General features: G+C 51.5%; 1 protein-coding gene across 15 annotated transcripts in view; it reads right to left on the reverse strand.

The window, feature by feature from the left end:
- The window catches only part of Prdm16 (PR/SET domain 16), a 324,217-nt gene that overhangs the window by 203,765 nt on the left and 99,005 nt on the right, over window positions 1–21,447 (reverse strand). For all 15 annotated transcript variants that reach the window (NM_001427303.2, XM_087659972.1, XM_087659968.1 and 12 more), the window contains 1 exon segment: window positions 11,863–12,212. In NM_001427303.2, coding sequence (NP_001414232.1) covers window positions 11,863–12,212 — 350 coding nt within the window.

Consider the following 21,447-nt stretch of genomic DNA (forward strand, 5'->3'; position numbering starts at 1 on the left):
GGCTCCAGAGGCCTCTGTTGAAAGCTTGGAATCAGCCAAGCATCCTAATCCCCTGATCCCCCACTCTCCCCAGTACTCCCAGCCCGCTGCTGAGCGCAGAGGCTGAAGCAAAGGCTGATAAATTAGTCTAGAGGGAAACAAGGCTACTTCTACTTGTAAAAGGTCATTTCGACTTTGTTCTGGGTGAGGGTTTATCTTAGCTGCCACAGCGTCAGACAATGCCTGGGGCCTAAATGGCAGAAATCTTAGCTCTGCTCGTGAAATTACTGTGCTGATAAGACAGAATGGACTTTGGAGAGATCTAAATGGGAAAGGAGTGGATGTAGGTATTTTTGAACATGATTGAACAGGGATGACACAATAGGATGTACAATTAAACTGGGCATTAGCCCAGAAGGGGAAACAGCCTGAAAGGCAGACAAAGGTGGCTCCCGTGGCCCTGCTCAGGGCTGGTAATCCCCATCCCTGGCCTGCATGGACTGGCTGAGGGGTGCAGCTGGGACAGGAGGGCGAGGACACAGGAGTGCATCTGCATTGTTGCTGCTGCTGCCTCCGGAGGCAGAGTATGGATGGCAGAGCACACATATTCTTTGATAATTTTAAGAAAGTCTCTTAGGCAGGTCTCTTACTTTTTATGTAGTAAAGATGGCCTCGAACTTCTGAAAACCATGCCATGGGCTAGAATTATAGGCACGTACGTACCACCAAACTGGTTTAAGTGCAGCTAGGGAAGGAACCCAGAGCTTGTAAATGGTAGGTGGGCCCTATCTCTGTCCCTGACACAGGTCTGAAACTATGGAGAAAGGTAGTCCAGGCTGTGTCAGAAAAGCCTACTGCACAGGAAGATGATCCGCGCCGCCATTTCCCAAGCTTCAGCAGGGAATGTGGGTCAGCCCTCTCCCTAAAGAGACAGCTCTGGGGTGAACGTTCCTGGATATGATGCTTGCCTTCATTCAGGACAAACCCAGAGATAACTCAATCCTCGGGGCTGAGAAAACCTACTTAGGGTGCCCTGTGTAGGTCCAAGCAATTCCCTCCCTCCCTCCCTCCCTCCCTCCCTCCCTCCCTCCCTCCCTCCCTCTCTCCTTCCCTGCCTCCTTCCCTGCCTGCCTGCCACAGGTGCACCATGAAGTGCTTGGCAGTGGCCTGTGAGTAACAGGATCACCCTTGTCTTTGGCTGAAGGCAAGGTGGCTGTGACTCACGTAGCATACACTCCAATGATGCCTGGACACAGACCACAGAGAAACTCTGAGAAGCAGGCAGGGCTGTCCTCTGCCTGTGGAGGGAGCCCCCGGGGCTCACATCTCAATCCTGGCTCAGGAAGACCTTTTATGGCCTGAAAAGGCCTGGGCTCTTGTCTGACCCCATGCACAGCAGGCAGGGAGGGCTCACAAGGGACAAATGTCTGCATGGTGGCTTGGGCTCCTTGGGGAGACACCCAGGGAGCATCCTCTTCCTGGCTTATCCTCCTGGGAAATAGTGTAAATCACCTATGGTACCGTTTCTGCAGCCTTGGTGCTCTGGTTGCTCTCTGCCATCTACGGTCAGCCCACATTGGCCCAGGCTATACCTGTGGGGATGTACCGGGGTGCGTGCCTACCGAGACACATTGCTTTGTCTATGTTACTCCCTGGCTGGCACAGGCAGCACCCTCCATGCCTCCTGTGTCTCCATTCCAGCAGCCCACAGAGGCTCAGCTCCAAGATTACTGGATACTACGTTGAGTAAGTACACACCATGGGCCAGGTCTGCTTATAGCAGCTATACGGGCCATACAGGAGGGGTGTGAGAGGCAAGGCAGAGGTCAGTGGTAGAGAGGCACTCAAGGCAGGGACCAGTGCCTGCTCCTCAGCTACTACTGATACACAGATTCCCAGGACCAAATGCAGGCATCCTAGCCCTGTGGACAGAGATGCTTCAAGAACTGGTGCATTCCAGAAGTGCCCTGAATGGGAGGGTATCAGGCAATTCTCTAAAGATTGATTCAGAAGCTCTAAGACTGTGGGACAGGAAGGTTTACACACTGCATGCAACAGGCAGTCTTCAGGGCCAGAGGCCCACAAGGTCTTGCCTGAACACACCCCTGTCCCCTGCGGTGCTCCAACTTTGCCATGGGCAATCTGGAGGCTACTGTAGAACCCTCCCTCACACTCATTCCAGGATGGCGATGGTTCTCCCTGTTGTCTGAAGAATTCTATATCATAGATACCGTGAGCATGAAGTGGTCCTCACCCAGCCCAGCTTCAGTACCTAGAGCACAGCTCTTATCTTTATAAGAGAGGAGATCACGGGTCTGGGGAAAAGTGACTCCCAAGGAGCCAGAACTCAGGGCTGAACTCTTCTCTGTCCCTGGCACAGCTCAGCCTGGGTCTCCCCTCAACCCCCCACTGCCCACATCCCTCCACTCCCTGCTCCCACCCCTACCCTACAGAGTTAGACCTCTCTGTGGGCTTATATCACTTCCCCACAGGTCACTCTCACAGGTTTTCCTTTCTCCCCTTATATCAGTAGGTCAGCTTCCTGCCCCAGGAGCTAGGGGAGGAGGGCAGTGACTAGAGAAGAAGGGAAGTGGTCAAGCCACCCCAGCTTGGCTTGTTGGACTTGGCTTCCTTAGACCCCCGCCCCCAGCCTTGGTTTCCTCTCAGCCAAAAGAGGATAGCTATGTGTTAATCACGGTGCTGCTAGGAGTGTCACCTTGGTTAGAAGAGCCTTATGTGGAGTTGAACAGGTTCCCCATGAGTTTCCATGCTAGGGCTGGGCCTCTGGTCCTGCCCAGTTGCACACCGGTGGCCCAGCTCTTTAAACCTGCCAGTCGCAGCCAGTCCAGCGACTTCATGAGTATTCATTAGCACACAGCCCTCTGAGCCCCGGAAAGCCACCTTCTCCTCTACCTTGGCCTCTCTTCCTGCTGGGACTGGCCCTCCACCTCGACCCCAAACTTCCTCAAGGCAGCATTCTGAGTCTGGATGGGTGCTGGCTGTCACCAGGGTAGTGTGTGTGTGTGTGTGTGTGTGTGTGTGTGTGTGTGTGTGTGTGTGTGAGGCGGATGGCAGAGTACCATTTAAGAAGTTGGCATTTGCGGATGTCTCTCGAATATGAAAAGAAAACATTTATTTCCCCCTTTTTCTCCTGTGAATCAGAGCACTCTATTTAAAGAAAGTGCCCTCTGCTGGGTTGCTGCTGAGTTATTACCCCTTAAGGAAGTGAGGGAGAGCCACCGGGGAGGTATTCTTAGTCATTCTCTCTCCTTGTCTCTAAAATTCCTTATATACCCGGATTCAGAGCTGGGCCTAAGATAGTACAGGATTCCATGACATTCCTGGCCTGAAAATGTGGGGTTGCTGTCAGTGCGCTCGGGAGACGCGGGGAAGGTTGCCAACTGGGTCCCACAGTGGTCCTTGAGGAATGGCCTTATGTGGTTTTCTCCCTAGATTTTGAGGGAGTCTAGAGCTCAGTTTTTCCTGAGCTAGTCATGGTAGGCTGAGACTGGGATGGGCCCCCAAAGGCATCATTAAATGGTCTGGGTGCTCGATCCATGGCATCTGCCTGAGGGGGGTTTGCTCAGTGGTGCCTTCAGTCGTTCTGGGTGCTTCATCTACCTCCACAGTTCTGTCACTGGGAAGAGAGACCCACAGCATGTCAGCCTCAGTAACTCTCTCCAGCCACCAGACCAAGAGAGGCCGCCCAGCATCGAGGGTATGTGGAGGGCTAGCGAGAGGGCAGGACGCAGCAAAAGTCTGGGGCCAGAGAGGACAAGGATAATGATAAACTTTGGCTCTTTGATTTGACAGGAGCCACCATTTAAATGTCCCCAGAGCAGTGGTTCACAACCTGTGGGTCAGGACCTCTTTAGGGGTTGAATGACTCCTTCACAGAAGTCACAGATATCAAATGCCCTGCCTATTAGACACTTACATCAAAACTCGTAACAGTAGCAACGTTATAGTTACAAAGTAGCAGTGAAAATAACTTTATGGTTGGGGGTGGTGTGAGCACCACCGGAGGAATTGCATTAAAGAGTCACAGCTTTAGGAAGGTTGAGAACCGCAGCTCTGTACAAGGAATGGCCATCTCGGGGACAGCAGGCCCCTGCTGGCCTGGCTGCCGAGGGTCTACTGGATTCACATCGTAAAATACCTTCAGTGGTCCCCTCCCACTGGCGGAACTATGGGGCAAATCATAGCAAGAGCTGAAAGAAAGGATCCGGGTGCCAGTCTCATAGGGTAGCAAGAATGAGAGGTTCATGGCATCCCTACGTTGGGAGGCAGAATTTCAGAACCTCCGTAATACAGGCATGTCTTGCTTGAGGAAGTATGTAAGTGTGTGAGTGTGCCCACCTACCTGTGCCTGAGTGTTTCTAGGAGTGTGAGCCCACGGGAGTACACACAGAAGGCAGCGTGCTACGTGCTGGTCTTTCCATGCCGTACTGAACTAAACGCACAGGGCTGATAGTTCCCAAAACTGCCTGTTCCAGGAAGCAGCGATTCAATGCTGTCGACTGTCCACCCTCAGAGCTCCTCATGGCCTCTGTGTCAGGTGCATAGAACACAGCCTGCCACAGACATCCTCATGCTGGGCCTCCTGGTGGGACGTGACACATGAGAAGGGACTCCCCCTCTTCCTTCCTGGGTCAGTTGTTCTGGACCTTGACTGAGGATTATAATCTCTGGGTGCTGTCACAAGCTCTGTCGCTGGATGACTGTGAGGACTCTGGGTCTTAACCCCAGATGTCTCTGACGAACAGAGATAACCAGCTCCTACCTGGCGTGAGCCTGGGTTCCTGTGTTGCTGGCTATGATCAGGTGATACCAGAAAGCAGTCAGGTGAGTGTCATGAGCCTATACTTTAGTTCTGAGGCCAAGATACCTAGGAAGAACTCCAAGGTATGTCCCTGACCCTCGGAGGCTGATGCGTTAACTTGTCGCCTTCAAATCTTTGCAAACACCTGGGTAGACTTGCTCCTTGGGTGAAGATTCACATATACTCTGTCTGCCCAGCTCGTGTCTCTTGCCGTCCCAGACCCTGTGAGGACTGAGAGGTTGAAGGATGTGGTGACTCAGACATGGCCAATGAGTATAAGCTGCCTCTTTCCCAAGCTGAGCATCTCCACTGTCTGGCCTGTCTGCCCTAAGTGTTGCCGTACACATGAGTCACTACAGATCTTGTCCAAAAGCACAGGGTGACTCAGTAAATTTGTCCAGAAGTCCTTGGAGGCAGCACTGTACTTGTGGGCTGCTCTGGGACAGTCAGGGGCTTAGTGCATGCATGGGTCGCTAAACTCCATTTCTCCTGCACCCATTATGGAGTCAGAAAGGGGCAGACAGATTCCCAGTAGCTCGTGATTCCGTCCTCAGAGGGAGCTCACTGCTTCCAGGGCTGTGACAGCAAGACAAGCCTCCTCCTGGGACTCAGGAAAGACACTTCTCACATGGCCTCTTTCACCAAGATACACCCTCGAAAGGATATAATCTTTAGCCACACACCCAGACCCACAACTCCTTTGCTCAAGTCCTTCACGATGAGAGACCATCCAATTGGGTAGCACAGGCCAAGCGTGAGGCTGCTGAAGGAGGGTTGTTTGCTGGTGGGAATGCACACGACTGGTGGGAGGGTGTTTCCTAGGCTTTCCTCTGTCTCCAAGATCCGTATCGATCCAGGGCCTGAAGGGGGTCTTTATAGGATTTGAACTCAGAATTCTGCTCAAAGCCCACAGTGAGACCGCTTCCCATGGTGCCGCAACTCAATATCCTAAGCTTGGTCTCCCAAAGAAGCCAAGGCCAGGCAGGGCAGAAATACAAGTGATCTCTACCCTGGGTGGTCAGAGCCCCATTCCAGGACTTTAACACTAAGCAGGAAGCAGCAGGTACCCCCTGCAGCAAAGCCAGGCTAAGAGGAAGATCCCCCTAAAGTATAGCTAAGCTGTGAGGGAGATGCTTCCGTTTGTGGGTAAGACCAAGGCAGGGAAAAAGGCTCCATGTGAGTGTCTGGGAAGGCTGAGGGAGCAAGGACAAAGGTCGCTGGCTCTAGAAACCTTGAAGCTGAATCTTGGACCCAAGCTTTCGTTCTGGGGTGAGATTTCAGTCCCGTCCCCCACCCCCATCCCTGGCCACACACACACAGGGCAGGCCGCTCTCTGGGAATTGGCAAACCTTTCTATTTATCTCTCCTGCTACGGGGCTGGTTTTAGCCTGGGCATTCGGGCTCCCGCGTGCCTGTGCTCAGTGTTTGGAGAAGCTCGCTCTTGGTACAGCCATTTAGTGCTAAGTCACAGCGGCTTTAACGGACTCTTACGAGACCTTCATCTCGGAGAGGGATTGGGGCACTAAAGACTAAGGCTACACTGTGTGAAGCCAGGCCAATCAGACTGCTCCCCAGCACTGCCAAAACCACCATTTTGGGCCCCCAAACTTACACTGCTTATTCTCCACCCTCAGGAAAAGAAAGACCAAGAGTCCCTGCCTGCAATGTGCAAGAATGCTAACACAGACTTACAGGAGCTTCCTCCAATTGAGCTATTCACGGCTGGTGTTTGGAGTGATAAGCTCAGAGTCTCACAGCAGGTGGCTTACACCCAGAGTGTCTTCCAGCACTGACTTCTCTGGTTATTAGGGGAACCAGGGAGGGGTCGCTGAAAGTGATCAATAAATCTTGACCCTCCTCAATGACATCTGTGGGTCTCAAGAACCCCGAAGGAATTGGCAGAAGACCCCAAGACTGTGGCAGAGAGGGAAGAACTGGGAAGGCTGAGGTCTCTAGACTCTCTCCCCTGTTTCCCCAGAGTATCCTGTTACCTAGGCCTGTTTGTTGACTGAACAAATGAATGCATGCATTAATATTCAAACCTTCACTCCAGGGACTAAGGCAGCCCACTTGAGTAAATTCTTGAGATGATTGAAACCCCATCAGTTCGCATTAGCACCTCTTAAACACTGGGAGACACATTCATTCAGCAGATGATGTTTGTGTGTCAATCACAGGCTCAGACTTTCCCGAGTGACAACTGTGTCAACACAATCTCAGAGAGAGGCTTTCTGGAGACATCCTCGGCCAGAACCTAGTCTAACTCCCGGAGAAGTAGGATCAAACGTCAGCCACAAGCCTGTCTCTACTTCCTCCCCAGGTACCCAGCCTTAAGTGCCTCATCCAAGCGGGCTCAGGCACGCAGCTGCAGACTCTGCCTGGGGCAGGTGGCCACGGAGCAGCCCATCCATAGCCCCATCCCTCTGGGCTGTCACGGCAGCCATCTCTTAATTAGCGAAATAAATAGCGCCGTGATAAATGTCATAATTTACTCAACAAATGATCAAAATCATTGCTTCTGCAGACCCCCCCCCGGGGGCAATAAAATGCAATCTCGGGGTGATTTATTCCCACTGGAGGGTGAGTGCAAGGTTCGTGTCAGTTAGCAGGGCATGACATAGGGGGATGGTGACCAGATGGAGGAGGAGCTGGGAATTGGGATGCCTGTCTATGAAAACACCTCCTTGAGGGACAGAGTGCACAGGGGTGGCCACGGCCACACCCACAACCACACACAGACCCATCAGCCGGGCCCAGGACATCAGACATGTTTCCTTCCAAACTGACCCGGAGTCAGTCTGATGGTTCCAAAGCACTCAGGGGAAGGGGCTTTAGAGACAATGATAGTCTCTCATACACACATGAGCAAGAAGGAGAGGGAAAGTCTCCAGGGTTAGTTCTAGGTGTAGGGATGAGCTTCAAGGCCCAGGTGAGCATGCAGAGGAGGAGGCTTACCTGCTGCAGTGTCAGCTGGTACCCGGCGTGGGAGTGCTCCCCTCCCCCGACCAGGACAGTGAGTCAAAGCCCCTTATATGTAACTGTCTGGTTCATGTGGTGTGTGGTTGTCCTATCCTGACTCGTATACGGAGAATTTTTTCCTCTACAGTCGCCTCATGGCAGCCATGCCTCAATACCTACCTGCCTTTTCATTCTGTCTTCTGAAAACAAGAACTTGCCTCTCAGAAAGGAAATACAGACAGCTCTGACCCCTCATACTCCGTTGGCCACCAGAGGACCGCAGGGTCAGTCCTCCCGTTTGTAGGCCCCTCTGAAGGACCGGAACTCTGGAGTGCAGCCTGGCCGCAGACTGGTACACCCCACTCCTAGGCCAATCCTCAGGGAAGCCACACAGAACGGATCCTCCTTGGCTCTCATCTGTCATTTTTGCTCAAATGGTCACCGTTTGCTCTCCTGTAGCCAATGAGTCGCACGTTAATGATCGTGAAATTCAATTACTCCGATTCGAAGAACTTAATCATGAGGGTGAGGCTGAATTAGGTATGTAATCTGGGGCCATTCTGAAATTACACCCAGGCATGGCTCAGACCGCCCTGAGCCTGACTGGGGTCTCTCCTGGCCTTCGACGTGCTTGCATGGTAACATCTTCTGGTAGCCTTTCTCTCTGCACTCACAGAGGTAACAGAGTGGCTGGTGGGTCAGGCCACCTGATGTAAGTGGCTGGGGTGGTTTACAGAAGGCCCCTTTTCCTGGACTGTGGAGAGATCTGGGCCCTGGGTCCTGGTTTGTTTGTTTGTTTGTTTGTTTGTTTGTTTGTTGTTTTCTGTCCTGAACCATGATCAGGAGATGAAGCACATAGGCTAAAGTTAGGAAAAGCTAGGGGGGCCACCAGAACTCGCTGGCTTTCCTGAGCTACATTCATACCTTGAGGGAGACAAAGAAACAACATAAGGGCCATGAAAAAAAGTATAGTTCACACATGGAAAAATTATACTAACGCCATAAGGAAAGAAGAGGTCTGTCTCAGCACTGTCCCTGGGTCCAGAGGCCTCAGCCTGTAGAACTCAACAGAACCCACTGCTGACTTACTCCTTGACCTCTAGAACTGAGAGCTCACACCTGCCTTCCCAGGAGCCTCCTCTTCTCTCCCTGCACAGCAGTGGCTTCCACTTCAGTTCTGCCAGAAGCTTCAATAATTCAATCCCAAGAACACAACTAACTGCACAGGCAGATGCTATGGAAGGACACAGTGCCCAGAAAGGGGTCACAGAAATAGGTGATGAGATTGCTCATGGGAGGCCTAGAACTCTGTTTCAGGGCACTGGCCTGGGGTCAGCTGTTGCTAAGCACTCTCTGGAAAGGCAGAGGTCAGGTCACCACCATGGGACAAAGCTCTCTGCATAAACACATACACACATGCACACATGCACACCACATGCACACACGCTGCACATACCACATGCACATGCATGTACACACACATATATACTTCATACCATATGCCACACATACCACACACACATCACATGCACATACATGTGCACACACACACTGCACATGCACATGTGCATACAGATGCACACATGCACACACCACATGCACATACACACATGGACACACAGCACCCAGCACATGTACATGTACATACATGCGTACATGCACGCATGCACACACACTACATGCACATGTGCATACATATGTACATACATACCACACACATGCACATATATACACACATGCATACATGCATGTGCACACACATGCACACACAAACACACTACATGCACATGTGCATACACGTGTACACACGTCACGCACATGCACATGCACACATGCACACACACAGCACGCACCACATGCACATGCACACATATATACTATGTAACACACACACACACACACACACACACACACACATCCCTACCCCTTACCTCTCCCTCTCAAGCACCTACAGAAAGAGTAAATACTACTGCATAAGTCAACAGGCACCAAGGAGTGATAGGGACAGCCTGTGCCAGGTCTGGCACCTGGGGAACCACTATGTTATGGGGCACTTCTCTAAAAACCGAAATCAAACAGAAACCTGTATCTACCACAGAGCAGACAAGAACAAAGTCACTTCAAGGTCATCCAAAGAACTACCTGTTACCTGTACGGTTTGTTTATCCTCCAGGCATCTGAAAGCTAGCCTACTGATTAAATAATGAAGATCTTTAAGTGCCTTAAACAAACACCTTCCAACCATCTCTCCGAGGTGGCAGCAGGAAGTGGGGGAGTGACCTCCCTCCCCTCACCACCTTACTTCCCCCAAAGCCAAACTCAAGGTATTCAGAGGCCATGCTGTTTAAAAACACTCCTCAGGTCACAGAGCAGTGTGTCCCCGCTGGAGGGATGGGGTTCTAGAACCCCCGTCTCCTGCCTAACCCGGTCCCCCCTGGCCCTGTGTGAAGATCTCATCCATGGTCCCCACACCTTACATCTGTTACTTCTGATGGTTGGAGACTTGACAAGTCAACTTCAGAGCTACAGACCCCATCATGCTGATGCCTAACCCACCATCTCTTCCTCCATTTGGTGAGCCTAGCATCTCACCTGGACTCTCCAAACCTTCTGAAGAGCAAGTAAGGGTGGCTCACACTCAGAGACCTCAACGATGACCCCAACAAGACCCTGTGATACCAGAGACCTCACTCCACGTGCTATTTGAGACACACAGAGATCCAGGCGCTCAACCTTGGGTTTGCAGGACACGTGAACAGCATACAGATGTGACCACCAGAAATTGCATCAACTCCCTTGGATCTCCATGCTACCTGCCCCCAACAAAAGGCTTTACACATGACAGGACCAAGGGAAATCCTTGATACTTGGTGGAATATCCAGAGTTTCTCAGGTTCTACAAGAGGACACTATGACAGGAGAACATTTTATTGGAGTCCCTGGGCAGCCGTGGAGTCTAGGAGGCTGTAAGATAGGCAGGGAGAAAACGCCAGGTCTTAAGCCATCCCTCACTCTACAAAGAACACCTACACATCTGCTGGAAAGCTCTCACAAGGTTGTCAAGAGGCTGGGAGAGGCAGAAAGACCAGAGGCAGACCCTTGTCCCACCTGACTGACACCCATTCCCAGCCCCACTGTTAGGGGACTACTGCAGGCTATCGGGCTCTCTCCCTCCCCAGGATCATTTGCCCTTCCTGGCATTGACCTACATGCAGGCACTCGTGGAGGTTGTGAAACACCAAAAGGAATCTGGGTTCGCATTCCTGCTTTCCACCCAAGCAGGCTCCCGGCCAAAACTACCACTGGAAACCAGCCCTATGGGCCTCAGGAAGGCAGGGGCCTACAGGAAAATGTGTTTTTTTGTGGTACTTTTAGTTCTCACGAGGCCACCTTGACAAGCCCCCTCAAAGCAGGGGTCAGTGTGAGCCCCTTCAAAGCAGGGTCAGTGTGCCTCACGGCCCGAGTGGACACTCCTGAAAGGTTCTGGTTCAAAGTTCACACTCTCTGGCCTAAGGAACACACAATCCTCTTCAACCCCTCTGCGTAGGTTAACGCACATGAACTCCGCCCCACAAAGGTCCATCGAGATCAATAAGGAAGTTTAAAGTAGGCAAGGCTTCTGGTCACAAATCTGAGGATGGGGTCCCCTCTTATGGTCGTCGGGAGCTTCGTCAGACTGTGATAGGGTTTATGGGGGCCGTGTGGCCACCAGACCTGTTTTGGGAGCCGCCTCAGCCTGGTGGAGCTCTTAGCATTAAATGGTGCGGACTATCTGGCAGTGAAGGTGGGTTAGCACCTCCATCTGGTAGGATGCACAAGACGTTTTAAAACATGAGCTCATAAAACACGCATTTCCGGGAAGAGGGTGCCGCAGCCGTTGGGGCTGGTGGGCATCTGAGAGGACTGCAATGTTTTCTGAGTCACGTCATGTGAGCTGCTGGATAAAATAACCCTGGGAAATGTGACATTCGAACACACTCTCTCTCTCCTCTCTCCAACAGACCGAGCCTCCTGCCCGGGGCAGTGGCTGCACCGGCTTTATAAATAGATTGAACACAAGATAAATGGCGACGATCAATCACGCTCAGACTGGGCACACTCACCTCCCATCCAAAGTCGGCCTCCTTCAGCGCGGCCCGGGGCGCCACCATGTAGGGGCCGAACCTCTCCCCGATTTCCATCTTCCGTTTGGCCCAGATCCCCAGGCCGGCTCCTGGTATGGAGGACTCTCGCAGCTCGAAGTCTGGTGGGATTGGAATGTCTTCAGGAATGTAGACAGGGGCCTCATAGGGCGAGCCCTCCTTGGGAGTGAAGTCCTCGCTGGTGGGGAAGGGGGACGGTGGCCCCATAGGGATGGGGGACAGGATACCGTCCTCGGTCTCCTCCTCAGCGCTCTGGCTGGCCAGCAGGTCCGGGTCGGGTTCATACATATTATTTACAACGTCACCGTCACCTAAAGAGATAAGGTAGCATCAGCTTCTGCAGCAGGGACTCCCTAGGGATGTGGCCCTCGTGGAACCAAAGGGCACCAGAGGGCCCAGCGGACTTCTAGCCATGACCCCTTGCCTAGAAGATGCCAGCTCTGTAGCATCCTAAACCTGGTCCCAGCAGCTCCCCAGGGAGGAGATCCCATCAGGCTCCTCGAGGGACCAACGTGCTACAGGCAGCAGAGCCCTCGTTCGCTCACAGTTTCCAAATATGTTAGAGGTGGAAGCTTCATCTGCAGCCACCTGAGGATGCTCTGCCCAGTTCTGCTGTGGAGAAGCTGAGGCAAAGCTGAGGCAGAAGGAGTCAAGGCTGTGGTACGGGATCCTGAAATAGCTGCTGCAAAATCATCCTGGCGCTTGTCTGTAGCCTCGGAGATTGGTGACCTGGCATGCTTTTGAGAAGATTCAGAATTCGGGTTCGTGTGAGATTTGCTAAGAAATGGCTGCCCACAGTACTCCAGACACTACACTGGACTGGCCAGTTCCTGTACAGGGTCTCTGTGAATTCCTGGTGACCTCAAGGCGGGACAGGAATAGCTGAGGTCATGGGCATGGTGCTTGAGCTGTAGGTCACAGGACTGAGCAAAAAGAAGAGGTTCCCAGCTTCTCCGTGGGAGGTGGACTTTTCTCTAGGGGCCGTCATAACCAAAGGCTGATGTCAAGATGAATATGACAGAGGCGCCTTGGCACAGGAAGGCTGTGATGGTATTGGACAGGAGGGGTCTAAGAGGGCAAGGAAGACATCAGGCAGAAAGAAAATCAGGAGTTTCTGGCATCTACTCCTCGCCCTGCAAACAGTGTGAAACCAGCAAGAACTTGACTGAGCCAGAAGGCCAGGCCATCCCAAGGCCCCGGCCATAAGATAAGCAAATGACCAGATTGTGTTCTGCCCACACCACAGTCTGTCCACCAGGAGCATGAAACCCACCTTGCTGCAATGGGGACAGACCTCAGAAGTGTACAAACTGCTCAAAACGCTTGGGACCTTGGCCTACGGCTATTCTGAAATACACAGCATGTTACTGAGAACCATCCTGGTGCGCTCAGGCACACCTGCGTTCATTTTTCCTCTCTAGCTGTGACTTTGTCCCCACCGACCAGCGTCTTCCCTGTCCCTGCTCCTCCCCCGTGGCAGTGCCACCCCGCCTTGACCATCCCCCCATGCCTACACCAGGTGCACACTGTAAACATCACACTGTAGCCTGCGAATCCTGACTCACACCCCCCCACCCCCAAAGTAAAAATCGCTATTCCCATAAAGGCTCTCTCATCTTTCCGGTATGCACACAAATGGAAACATGCCATGTCTTATCACTACAGAGGACCGCGATTTGTCTGCTGAAACTTTAAAAGTACATTATGTAAGACAGAAGGTGAGCGCCGCGCTTCTCCAAAGCATCTGAATGAGGCAGATGGGTTAAGGTTGTGAGGGGCTGGGTTGTGGCGGTTAATAGGGGCCATTCTCCCGTGGGGCCAGAATTAGACCGAGGTAGAGGTTGGTTGCACAACGCAGGAAAGTGTGCTAAGAGCCACCGAATTGCATGTTTTCAAATGGACAATTTTTCCGTACTGAGAACTTGACCTCAGTCTGTGCGCAAAGCAGGGGTTGGGAGGGGGGCTCACAGAATGGCTCCTTGTTCAGTGTGCTGACCACTGATCCAGATCTCCCAGGTCAGTTCTGTCCTGCCACTGGTCTGTCGACCTGTGGAAGTCACCCAGGAGCTGTGTACCACGCCCGTCCCTGTTCCTTGACATTGGTTGGTGAAACAGAAGCCTCCAGGGAGACAAGAACTTTTTCAAGTGCGAGGAGAAGAGGAAAAAAAAAGATTTCAGATTCCCCACGTTGGCTACAAACAAACCGGCTGGGGAAGTAACAAAATGTTTTCTTTCAAAAGAAACTGAAGTCTTGGGGGGGGGGGATCATGCCGATAACACTTATTTAATTTAGCGGCATTCACAGAAGTAATGACTATGTTTCAAGTGGGCAACGGTTCCTTTTTAATTGGCTGGTGGGATCCTTTCAGGGACTCAGCAACATGAAGGCAGCGTGCGGCTCCCTCTGCCCAGAGCCTGGTGTTGTTTAGGTTTGAAAGAACACCCCCGTAAACCTTCCTGTTGCCTGTGTGAGGCAGAAAGGTAAATTAGAAGGGGGGGGGTAATTAACAAGCCACCTTATTATTCGGAACTTGTAACTGCACAGAGCTCACAAACAAAGTCCTGCTGGAAGCCCATGTTCCCCAGGAAGTGTTCCTTAACTCTTTCAGGGCGCCGATGCCATCTGCCCTCCAGAGTGGCTAGGAAGCAGAGGAGCCCTTCTGGAGCTCTGACAGGTCCAAGGAAGGCAATGTTCCCATCCGGTGTATGATCACCTGAGGGGCTATTTCTTCTCCCAACCCTTTTTTTTTTTCAGTTTGAATTCTACTTCCTCAAACCCCTCACCTACTCACAGAAACCATCAACTTTAAGAATGGCCCTAACGGAGGCCCAGCAAACAGCTGGAGAGAAGGCAGTGTTTCCTGCCGATTAGAGGTAGGCAGTGCGCCCGGACCTGCCTCTTGTGCCCAGGTGGTCGTGAGGTTAAGTGAGAGCTTCCTTCTTTCCATTCTGCTGTCCTCTCCCCTGCTGTGGGGAGGGAGCTTTGTTCATGAGTGGGCGCCGAGGGTCCAGGAGGTCTATTGAGTGTGCATAGAGCAGACTTTGAGAGAGCATGCAGGAAGGGCCCTGAAGAAGCAGTCCCTTACTCTGAATCTTGGAGTCCTGGAAGAGCTAGGCGTGAATCACTCAGTTTTAGGGGAAAGAGGGAAGTCTTACGTTCAACGGCCTTTCTTTCTCATGGACTCCAGGTAAGAAGTCCTCTGAGACAAAAGCCCTTCCTTCTGCCCACGGCGGGCAGGCATACTCCTGGAGTGGGCCCCTTCATTCCAGCCCCAGTCTAGGCAGCTGGACTAGAAGATGCACTTTCCAGACCATTTTCTTGTCCAGGTAGAAGAGCAGTGCCCAAGGTCACGGCCACTCTGTGACAGTGTCTGAGAGACTGGGTGTCACTGACTGGTTGGGAGAGGCCTACGGTCTTTGTTTGGACCTTGCAGTGGCTTCACGCTGGGGCTGTCATTCATAAAGGTTACATGTGGAGGGGAGGGGACAGGGAGCAGTGTTGGCTGGCCCTTGAGGCAGAGGCAAGTGGTCCTCAGTCATAGCCACCTCTGCTCCTCATCCTACAAGCACCTCCTGGATGCCCTGGGCTCCAGCTGAGCCTGTCCTAGTGATCGCCACACCACATCACTCAAAGCATCATGCCAGCCAACGACCTCATCCTCCACTCTCCTTAAGGTTCTACCCAACCTGGGTTTTAGTGTTGGATCTCTTCTGACCTCACACCATGGGGTTTTATGTCCCCTCACTCAGAACATAAGCCATGTCTCTTCAGAAACCCCACTGAAGAACAGACATGGATAGGAAAGCAAGGTCTAGAAAAATGAGGGAATGAGAGAGAGAGAGAGACAGACAGACAGACAGACAGACAGACAGAGACAGACAGACAGAGCAGAGGCAGAGAGATAGATGGAGATGGAACAAAGAAAGAGACAGAGACAGAGAAAGACAGAGAGACAGAGAAAGACAGAGACAGACAGACAGACAGAGGCAGACAGAGCAGAGGCAGAGAGATAGATGGAGATAGAACAAAGACAGAGACAGAGAAAGACAGAGAGACAGAGAAAGACAGAGAGACAGAGAAAGATAGAGACAGACAGAGAGACAGAGGGACAGAAACAGAGACAGAGACGACCCAGACATAGATGGAAAGACAGAGACACAGAGACAGAGGCAGAGAAACAGCAAACAGTGTGCTTGCATGCTGAACTCTGGGACAGTTCGTTAAACAATAGTGTCAACCAGCAGCAGAGGGACTGCTGTGGTATCCCCTAGGCTGGGACTCTGCATCAGACATGCCAGTAACATCCGTAAAGGGTGATCACTGGTTGTTCTGACACCAACAGGCAGATTTAAACCTTAACCGGTGGCCAGAGGGAGTCTGAGGAATTTTCCCAGTCGATGGATCTCTTGCTACAGTTTCTGTTTTATTGTGAGGTCGGGTTTAAAGGAGAAAACATCTTGCTTGAAGGCTTGGAGCAGGCAGTGTGAAAGTCACACAGAGAAGTCATGGCAACAAAATTGTTTCTTCTGCCCATCAATCAGACAATCAGGGGTGTGTGTGTGTATCTGTGTGCATGCGCATGTGTGCACCCGTGTGTGTGTGTGTGTGCGTGTGTGCCTGTACGTGTATGCGTGTGTGCCTATATGAACAGGTGTGTGCATATATGTGTGCACACACGTGCCTGTATATGCATGTGTATGCAGGCACGTGAGAGCTTCGTGTGAGCATGTGTGTATGTGAACACAGATAATGGTGGGGAACCCTGAAAACAGGCCCTTGAGGCCTATGCAGATCAGTGCTTTACGAGTTCACTGCCTTCTGCCTGGAGGGTTCTGGAGGAAAAGAGGAACATGGAAGGATGCCAGAGGCCTCAGCAAGCACGAGGTGGAGGCTCGGAGAGGTCCCTGGGGCACCCTGCCAGGGCCTGGATGGTGCTGTGGTGATCTTCACTGTTGTAGGGTGAGATCTCTCCTAAAGGCAACTACAGGCCTTTGCTAGCACCTCCCTCAGGAGGATCAGACCAGTTTCTTCAACTCATTGTTCTCTCAGGATATTTCCAACTGGCTACAGGAACATTCTGACTTCATTCTGTACCCCAAGACCATGGCCTAACCATCCCCAGGTCATAGGGCACACACCCATGCCAGCTGTGCCCAGAAAGGAACACAGCACGTTGACACAGGCAAGTCTACCCTCAAGAGTGAAGAAGTCAAGGCAAGTGTTCGCTCAGCTCAGCTATGACAAGGCAGCTATCTCTCCTGGGAATGGAGGAGGCAGAGAAGGGGATCAGGACCATAGGGCAGGGCCTTCTAAAGAGGACACAGCCTTAGATCTGGGATGTTCAGAAGGTGTAACCATGCTTATTGGAGGTGCAGAGTGTTTGTGTCAGGACAAGGTGGTCATTCATGATCTGCATCTTGACTCTGATGGAAACACAAGCCTACCCTAGGGCACAGACATGGCACATGTCTTAACACATACATGGTACACATTAAGAATGAGTCCCTGGGTGTTGTCTATGTCAAAAACTTGGCTAGTGCAATAGGATGCCCTGGAAGAGCTCTACAGTGGGAAGAACTGTGCAACAGCCTCGTTGACCTGCGTTCTTGGTTTTAGAAAAGCTCAGGGCCACATAGTAGAGGGCAGAGGGAAAGCTACAGCACCACCCTACATTTTCACTAATTTCTTTTGTCACACATGTGCAAAGTAAAGTGTTGGTGCCAGGAGGGTCTGTCTACACATCAAGAGTGATTTTCAAAAGTGGGTATGGGTAGGCAGCAGCCTGGGCTCTGGCTCCTGGTTCCTTATGGGTTCCTGAGGTTCATGCTTAACTCTCTCAGTATTGCTCAGAACCAGAAAATAGCAATACCAGATCAACCCATAATCTTCCTTCTCTCTAAAGAAATCAGACCAAGCAAGATGAGGTAGAAAGGTACCTCAGATATAATACATAGCTCTGTGAATAGATAAAGGTGAGATTTGCATGAGAATACCCACCCCCATTGGCTCATATATTTGAATGCTTGGTCTACAGCTTGTGGAACTGTTCTCAGAAGGAATTGAGGGTGGGGTGATTTGGGGCTTTAAAACCCATCTCTGCTTCCAACTTCCAGATCTGGATGTAAGCTCTCAGCTACTGCTCTAGTACCATGCCTGTCTCCCCGATGCCACACTCCTCACCATAATGGTCATAGACTCTCACCTTCTGAAACTGTAAGCAATGCCTCAAGTTAAATGCTTCCTTTTATAAGTTGCCGGGTTATTCTGTCTCTTCATGGCTTAAGAGAAATAACTAAGACAGTGCTCTTAAATTTTTTGCTCAACTTACCACACTGACTGCTTAAATCCAGGCCTAACACTAGGGTAAGAACCCAGGAAGGGCATTTATTCTCTCTAGAATTCTGCATGACTTATCTGAGCCCAGGATATACAAAAGTACCTTTCATCCCTTGCTGGGTATAGAGTTAGATGTGAGGTCTCAGAAGATGGGCACCTCTAGACTAAGACTTCAATGGATCTAAAATGGGAATTTTTAGAACCTACTTCATACTTCCTCCTCCATTCTACCTTGGTTTGACTGGATCTAACGGTGTCACCGAACACGCATGGAACTCCCGGTCCTCCAGTGAACTGAGGCTCTATAGTCAAGAAAGGCAGCGAGTGTCTCAAAGGGGCTGAGGACATGTTCCACAACAATCCAAAGCTTCCTGAGTTAGAGGCCCTGCTTGGGACCCTGGAGCCCTGAGGCCATGATGTTTCCCGAGAGGCAGCTATGAACCCCTCTGACCCAAGACAGGATTCTCCTCATCCTGAGAGCCCCAAACCTTGTCACAATCCCATTGGTTCCCTAAGCGCCTGCCCTGGAAAGAGTGTGAGCATGTGCTTCCTGCCCAGATACTACCTTCTCACTGATTCATGGGAAACAGGGCCTCTGAGAGTAACACAGCCCGTCGGGGCAAGGGACAGAGCAGGCTCTATACGGTCAGCCCAAATCCCACCGACACACCTAAGCCCTGCTGTGGGAAACCAGTTCTCCCACCACTAACCTGGCTGCTATTCTGTGTCCAGGTCCTCGTCTTATTTTGGTGGGGATCTGCTCCATATCACTCACAAGTCACAGAGCTGCAAAGTGAGGGCCTGGGAAGAACATAACTCCTAGAGTCCACATTTACCACTGGTGGTTGGTGGGTTCCCCTCAGGCCAGACACTGGCTGGGCTTCCTTGATATTTCTCTTCTACTGGGACATATGCATGTGTGATGTCCATGCAAGGGTGCCCCCCCCTCTTTCTCTGTCTCCATGTCTCTCTTTCTCAAACACACATGACACACAACACAGAGAGACAGAGAGACACTCATACAAACCCATGCGCACAGAGAGAAACACACACAGATACATGCACACAAATAGATACACACAGGTATGCACACAGGCACAGACACAGATGCACACGGACACACATGCATTCACACAGGCACACACATACACACACATACGCAGGTCTGTACACATGCATGAGCACACACACACACACACACACACACACACACACACACACACACACACACACCCCTGGAGAAGAAATCCCTGAGCCTACTCAGAAGCACAGACTGAACAGTGACCTTTGGTACAAACTGAAAACTAGGGTTTTCTTTTGTGGCTCAGCCACATTCACCCCCATCCTGTAAGTCTAGAAACAGAAACAGCTAAAGGAGGACGGTTCCTTGAGATGAGTCCTACAGGCCACACGGAGTAAGGACTGAGGGCCACCCAGCCATTTGCCCTGTCCCCACTCGATGACAATCCCTCTGACCACTGTCCTGAAGCCAGGGGGTCAACGACCCGCTGTCCTCATCTGATTGGATGGTGACTCTGAATGGCCACTACTGTCTTTCCCAAAGGGGTGAGAGGAGAAGGGGGGGCCAAGACCCCTGCATGCACAAGCAGCTCCAGAAAGGGACTTGGGTGGGCGGCATAAGACAGTCCTGCTCATGGATGTGGAAGGGGACAGCCTTTACTGGTGAGGTCATGCAGGCTGACTGCAGCCATACCTAACACTCCACAGCCATCATAACCGACCGCAGGGTCCAGGTGCCCCACAAAGGAAGAGTTTCTGATTAACTTTATAGAGGCCCTCAGAAGTCCCTGTCCCAGACTCTGCCCACTGCTGCGGGGCATGAAGGGCACTGTCGTCATAGTCATTCCCGGGGGACTTGAGCATCTCATGTGACAGTGGCCCTTAGACCTGGCCAGCTCTTTGGAGATCATATCTTCCTTGGCTGACATCAGACCACATATCCTGAGTCTACAGAGGAGTGTGTGGTGGCCAGACCCAGCCAGTTGGCTTCCTAGCAGCTCCTGGCCAACTCATCTCTCCCCAGGAGCCCATCCTTCTAAACTCAGGGCTAGCTCTGCACAAACTGTCTGACCCAGCCCTGTAAGGCACAGTCAGGAGAAATGTCCACCGCTGACCAGTGTACGTTCTTTCTCCATGGGATTTACAGCTGCACTTGTCAGAAAGCTGCAAGGCTTGTGGTTTCTTGTGGGTAGCTCATCATCCTGTTTGGCAGAACCCAAGTCTGAAGGCTCTTTTCCAAGCTTACTGGGGGTCAGGAGCCCAGTAACAGAGCTGAAGCATCAAAGGGAATTAGTTTAGAATTACTGAGAACTGACTTGGGAAAGAAGGAAAAGCCATCCCATGCTCTGAAGGAAAGAAAGCCTGACAAAGGTATACCCCAACTGTCTCAGAGACCACCCAAGTCTCCTTCACTCATCCGCCTCCCCATCAACAATGTGAGCAAAGAGTAGATTCGCACACCCTTCCACAGAATGATGAGCAACGATTTCAGTAAAACCCAACCCTGGCTATGCCTTGAAAGTATCTTTGTAAAGAGATGACACAAACACCATGTCTTCCAGAGGAGCGGCCACTTGGCAAGGCAGCAATGATCTGAAGCTGCCATCCTGTAAGCCAGCAGCAAGGACTCCAGCATGCTTTCTCCTGAAGAAAATAACATGACCAAGCACAGGGCACCCCACCCCAAAGGTCCTTCAAGTTAGCTTAAGCAAAATTCAACACCCACTAGACAATTCAGTTTGTTCTATGTAATACACATGGCCACAGAAGTGAGCCACATGGCATCAAACCCTAGAAGTTGTTGAGATGACCCAAGTGGGTCTTACCATATACTGTCTCTCCTTGGTTCTGTCTGCTCCTGTCAGGCCTGCTGGATGCTGCTAGCATTAATTTAGACTCAATGTCTAGAGGGTCACTTACTAATTGAGCCCGTGGCATATGTGGCTGTTCCTGCCCTTTATCTAATTCTCTCAGAGTCCACAAGACAGACAGCATTGTCACATCAAGGACGTGAAGCCTAGGGAGTGGTGGTATAGTTAAAGCCCATGTTTAGTTGTTGCTAGCTGAGGAACTGCACAGTACTCATTCTAAGGTAGCCACACTTTATCCACATCCACAGTGACAAGCTATTCACGAGAGGCATTTACTGATGGCCTTACCGTGGGGACAGAGTGGATGAATGAATGTGT

The sequence above is a fragment of the Rattus norvegicus genome, chromosome 5, assembly GCF_021556685.1.
Source record: "Rattus norvegicus strain SHRSP/BbbUtx chromosome 5, alternate assembly SHRSP_T2T, whole genome shotgun sequence".
Classification (NCBI taxonomy): Eukaryota; Metazoa; Chordata; class Mammalia; order Rodentia; family Muridae; genus Rattus; species Rattus norvegicus.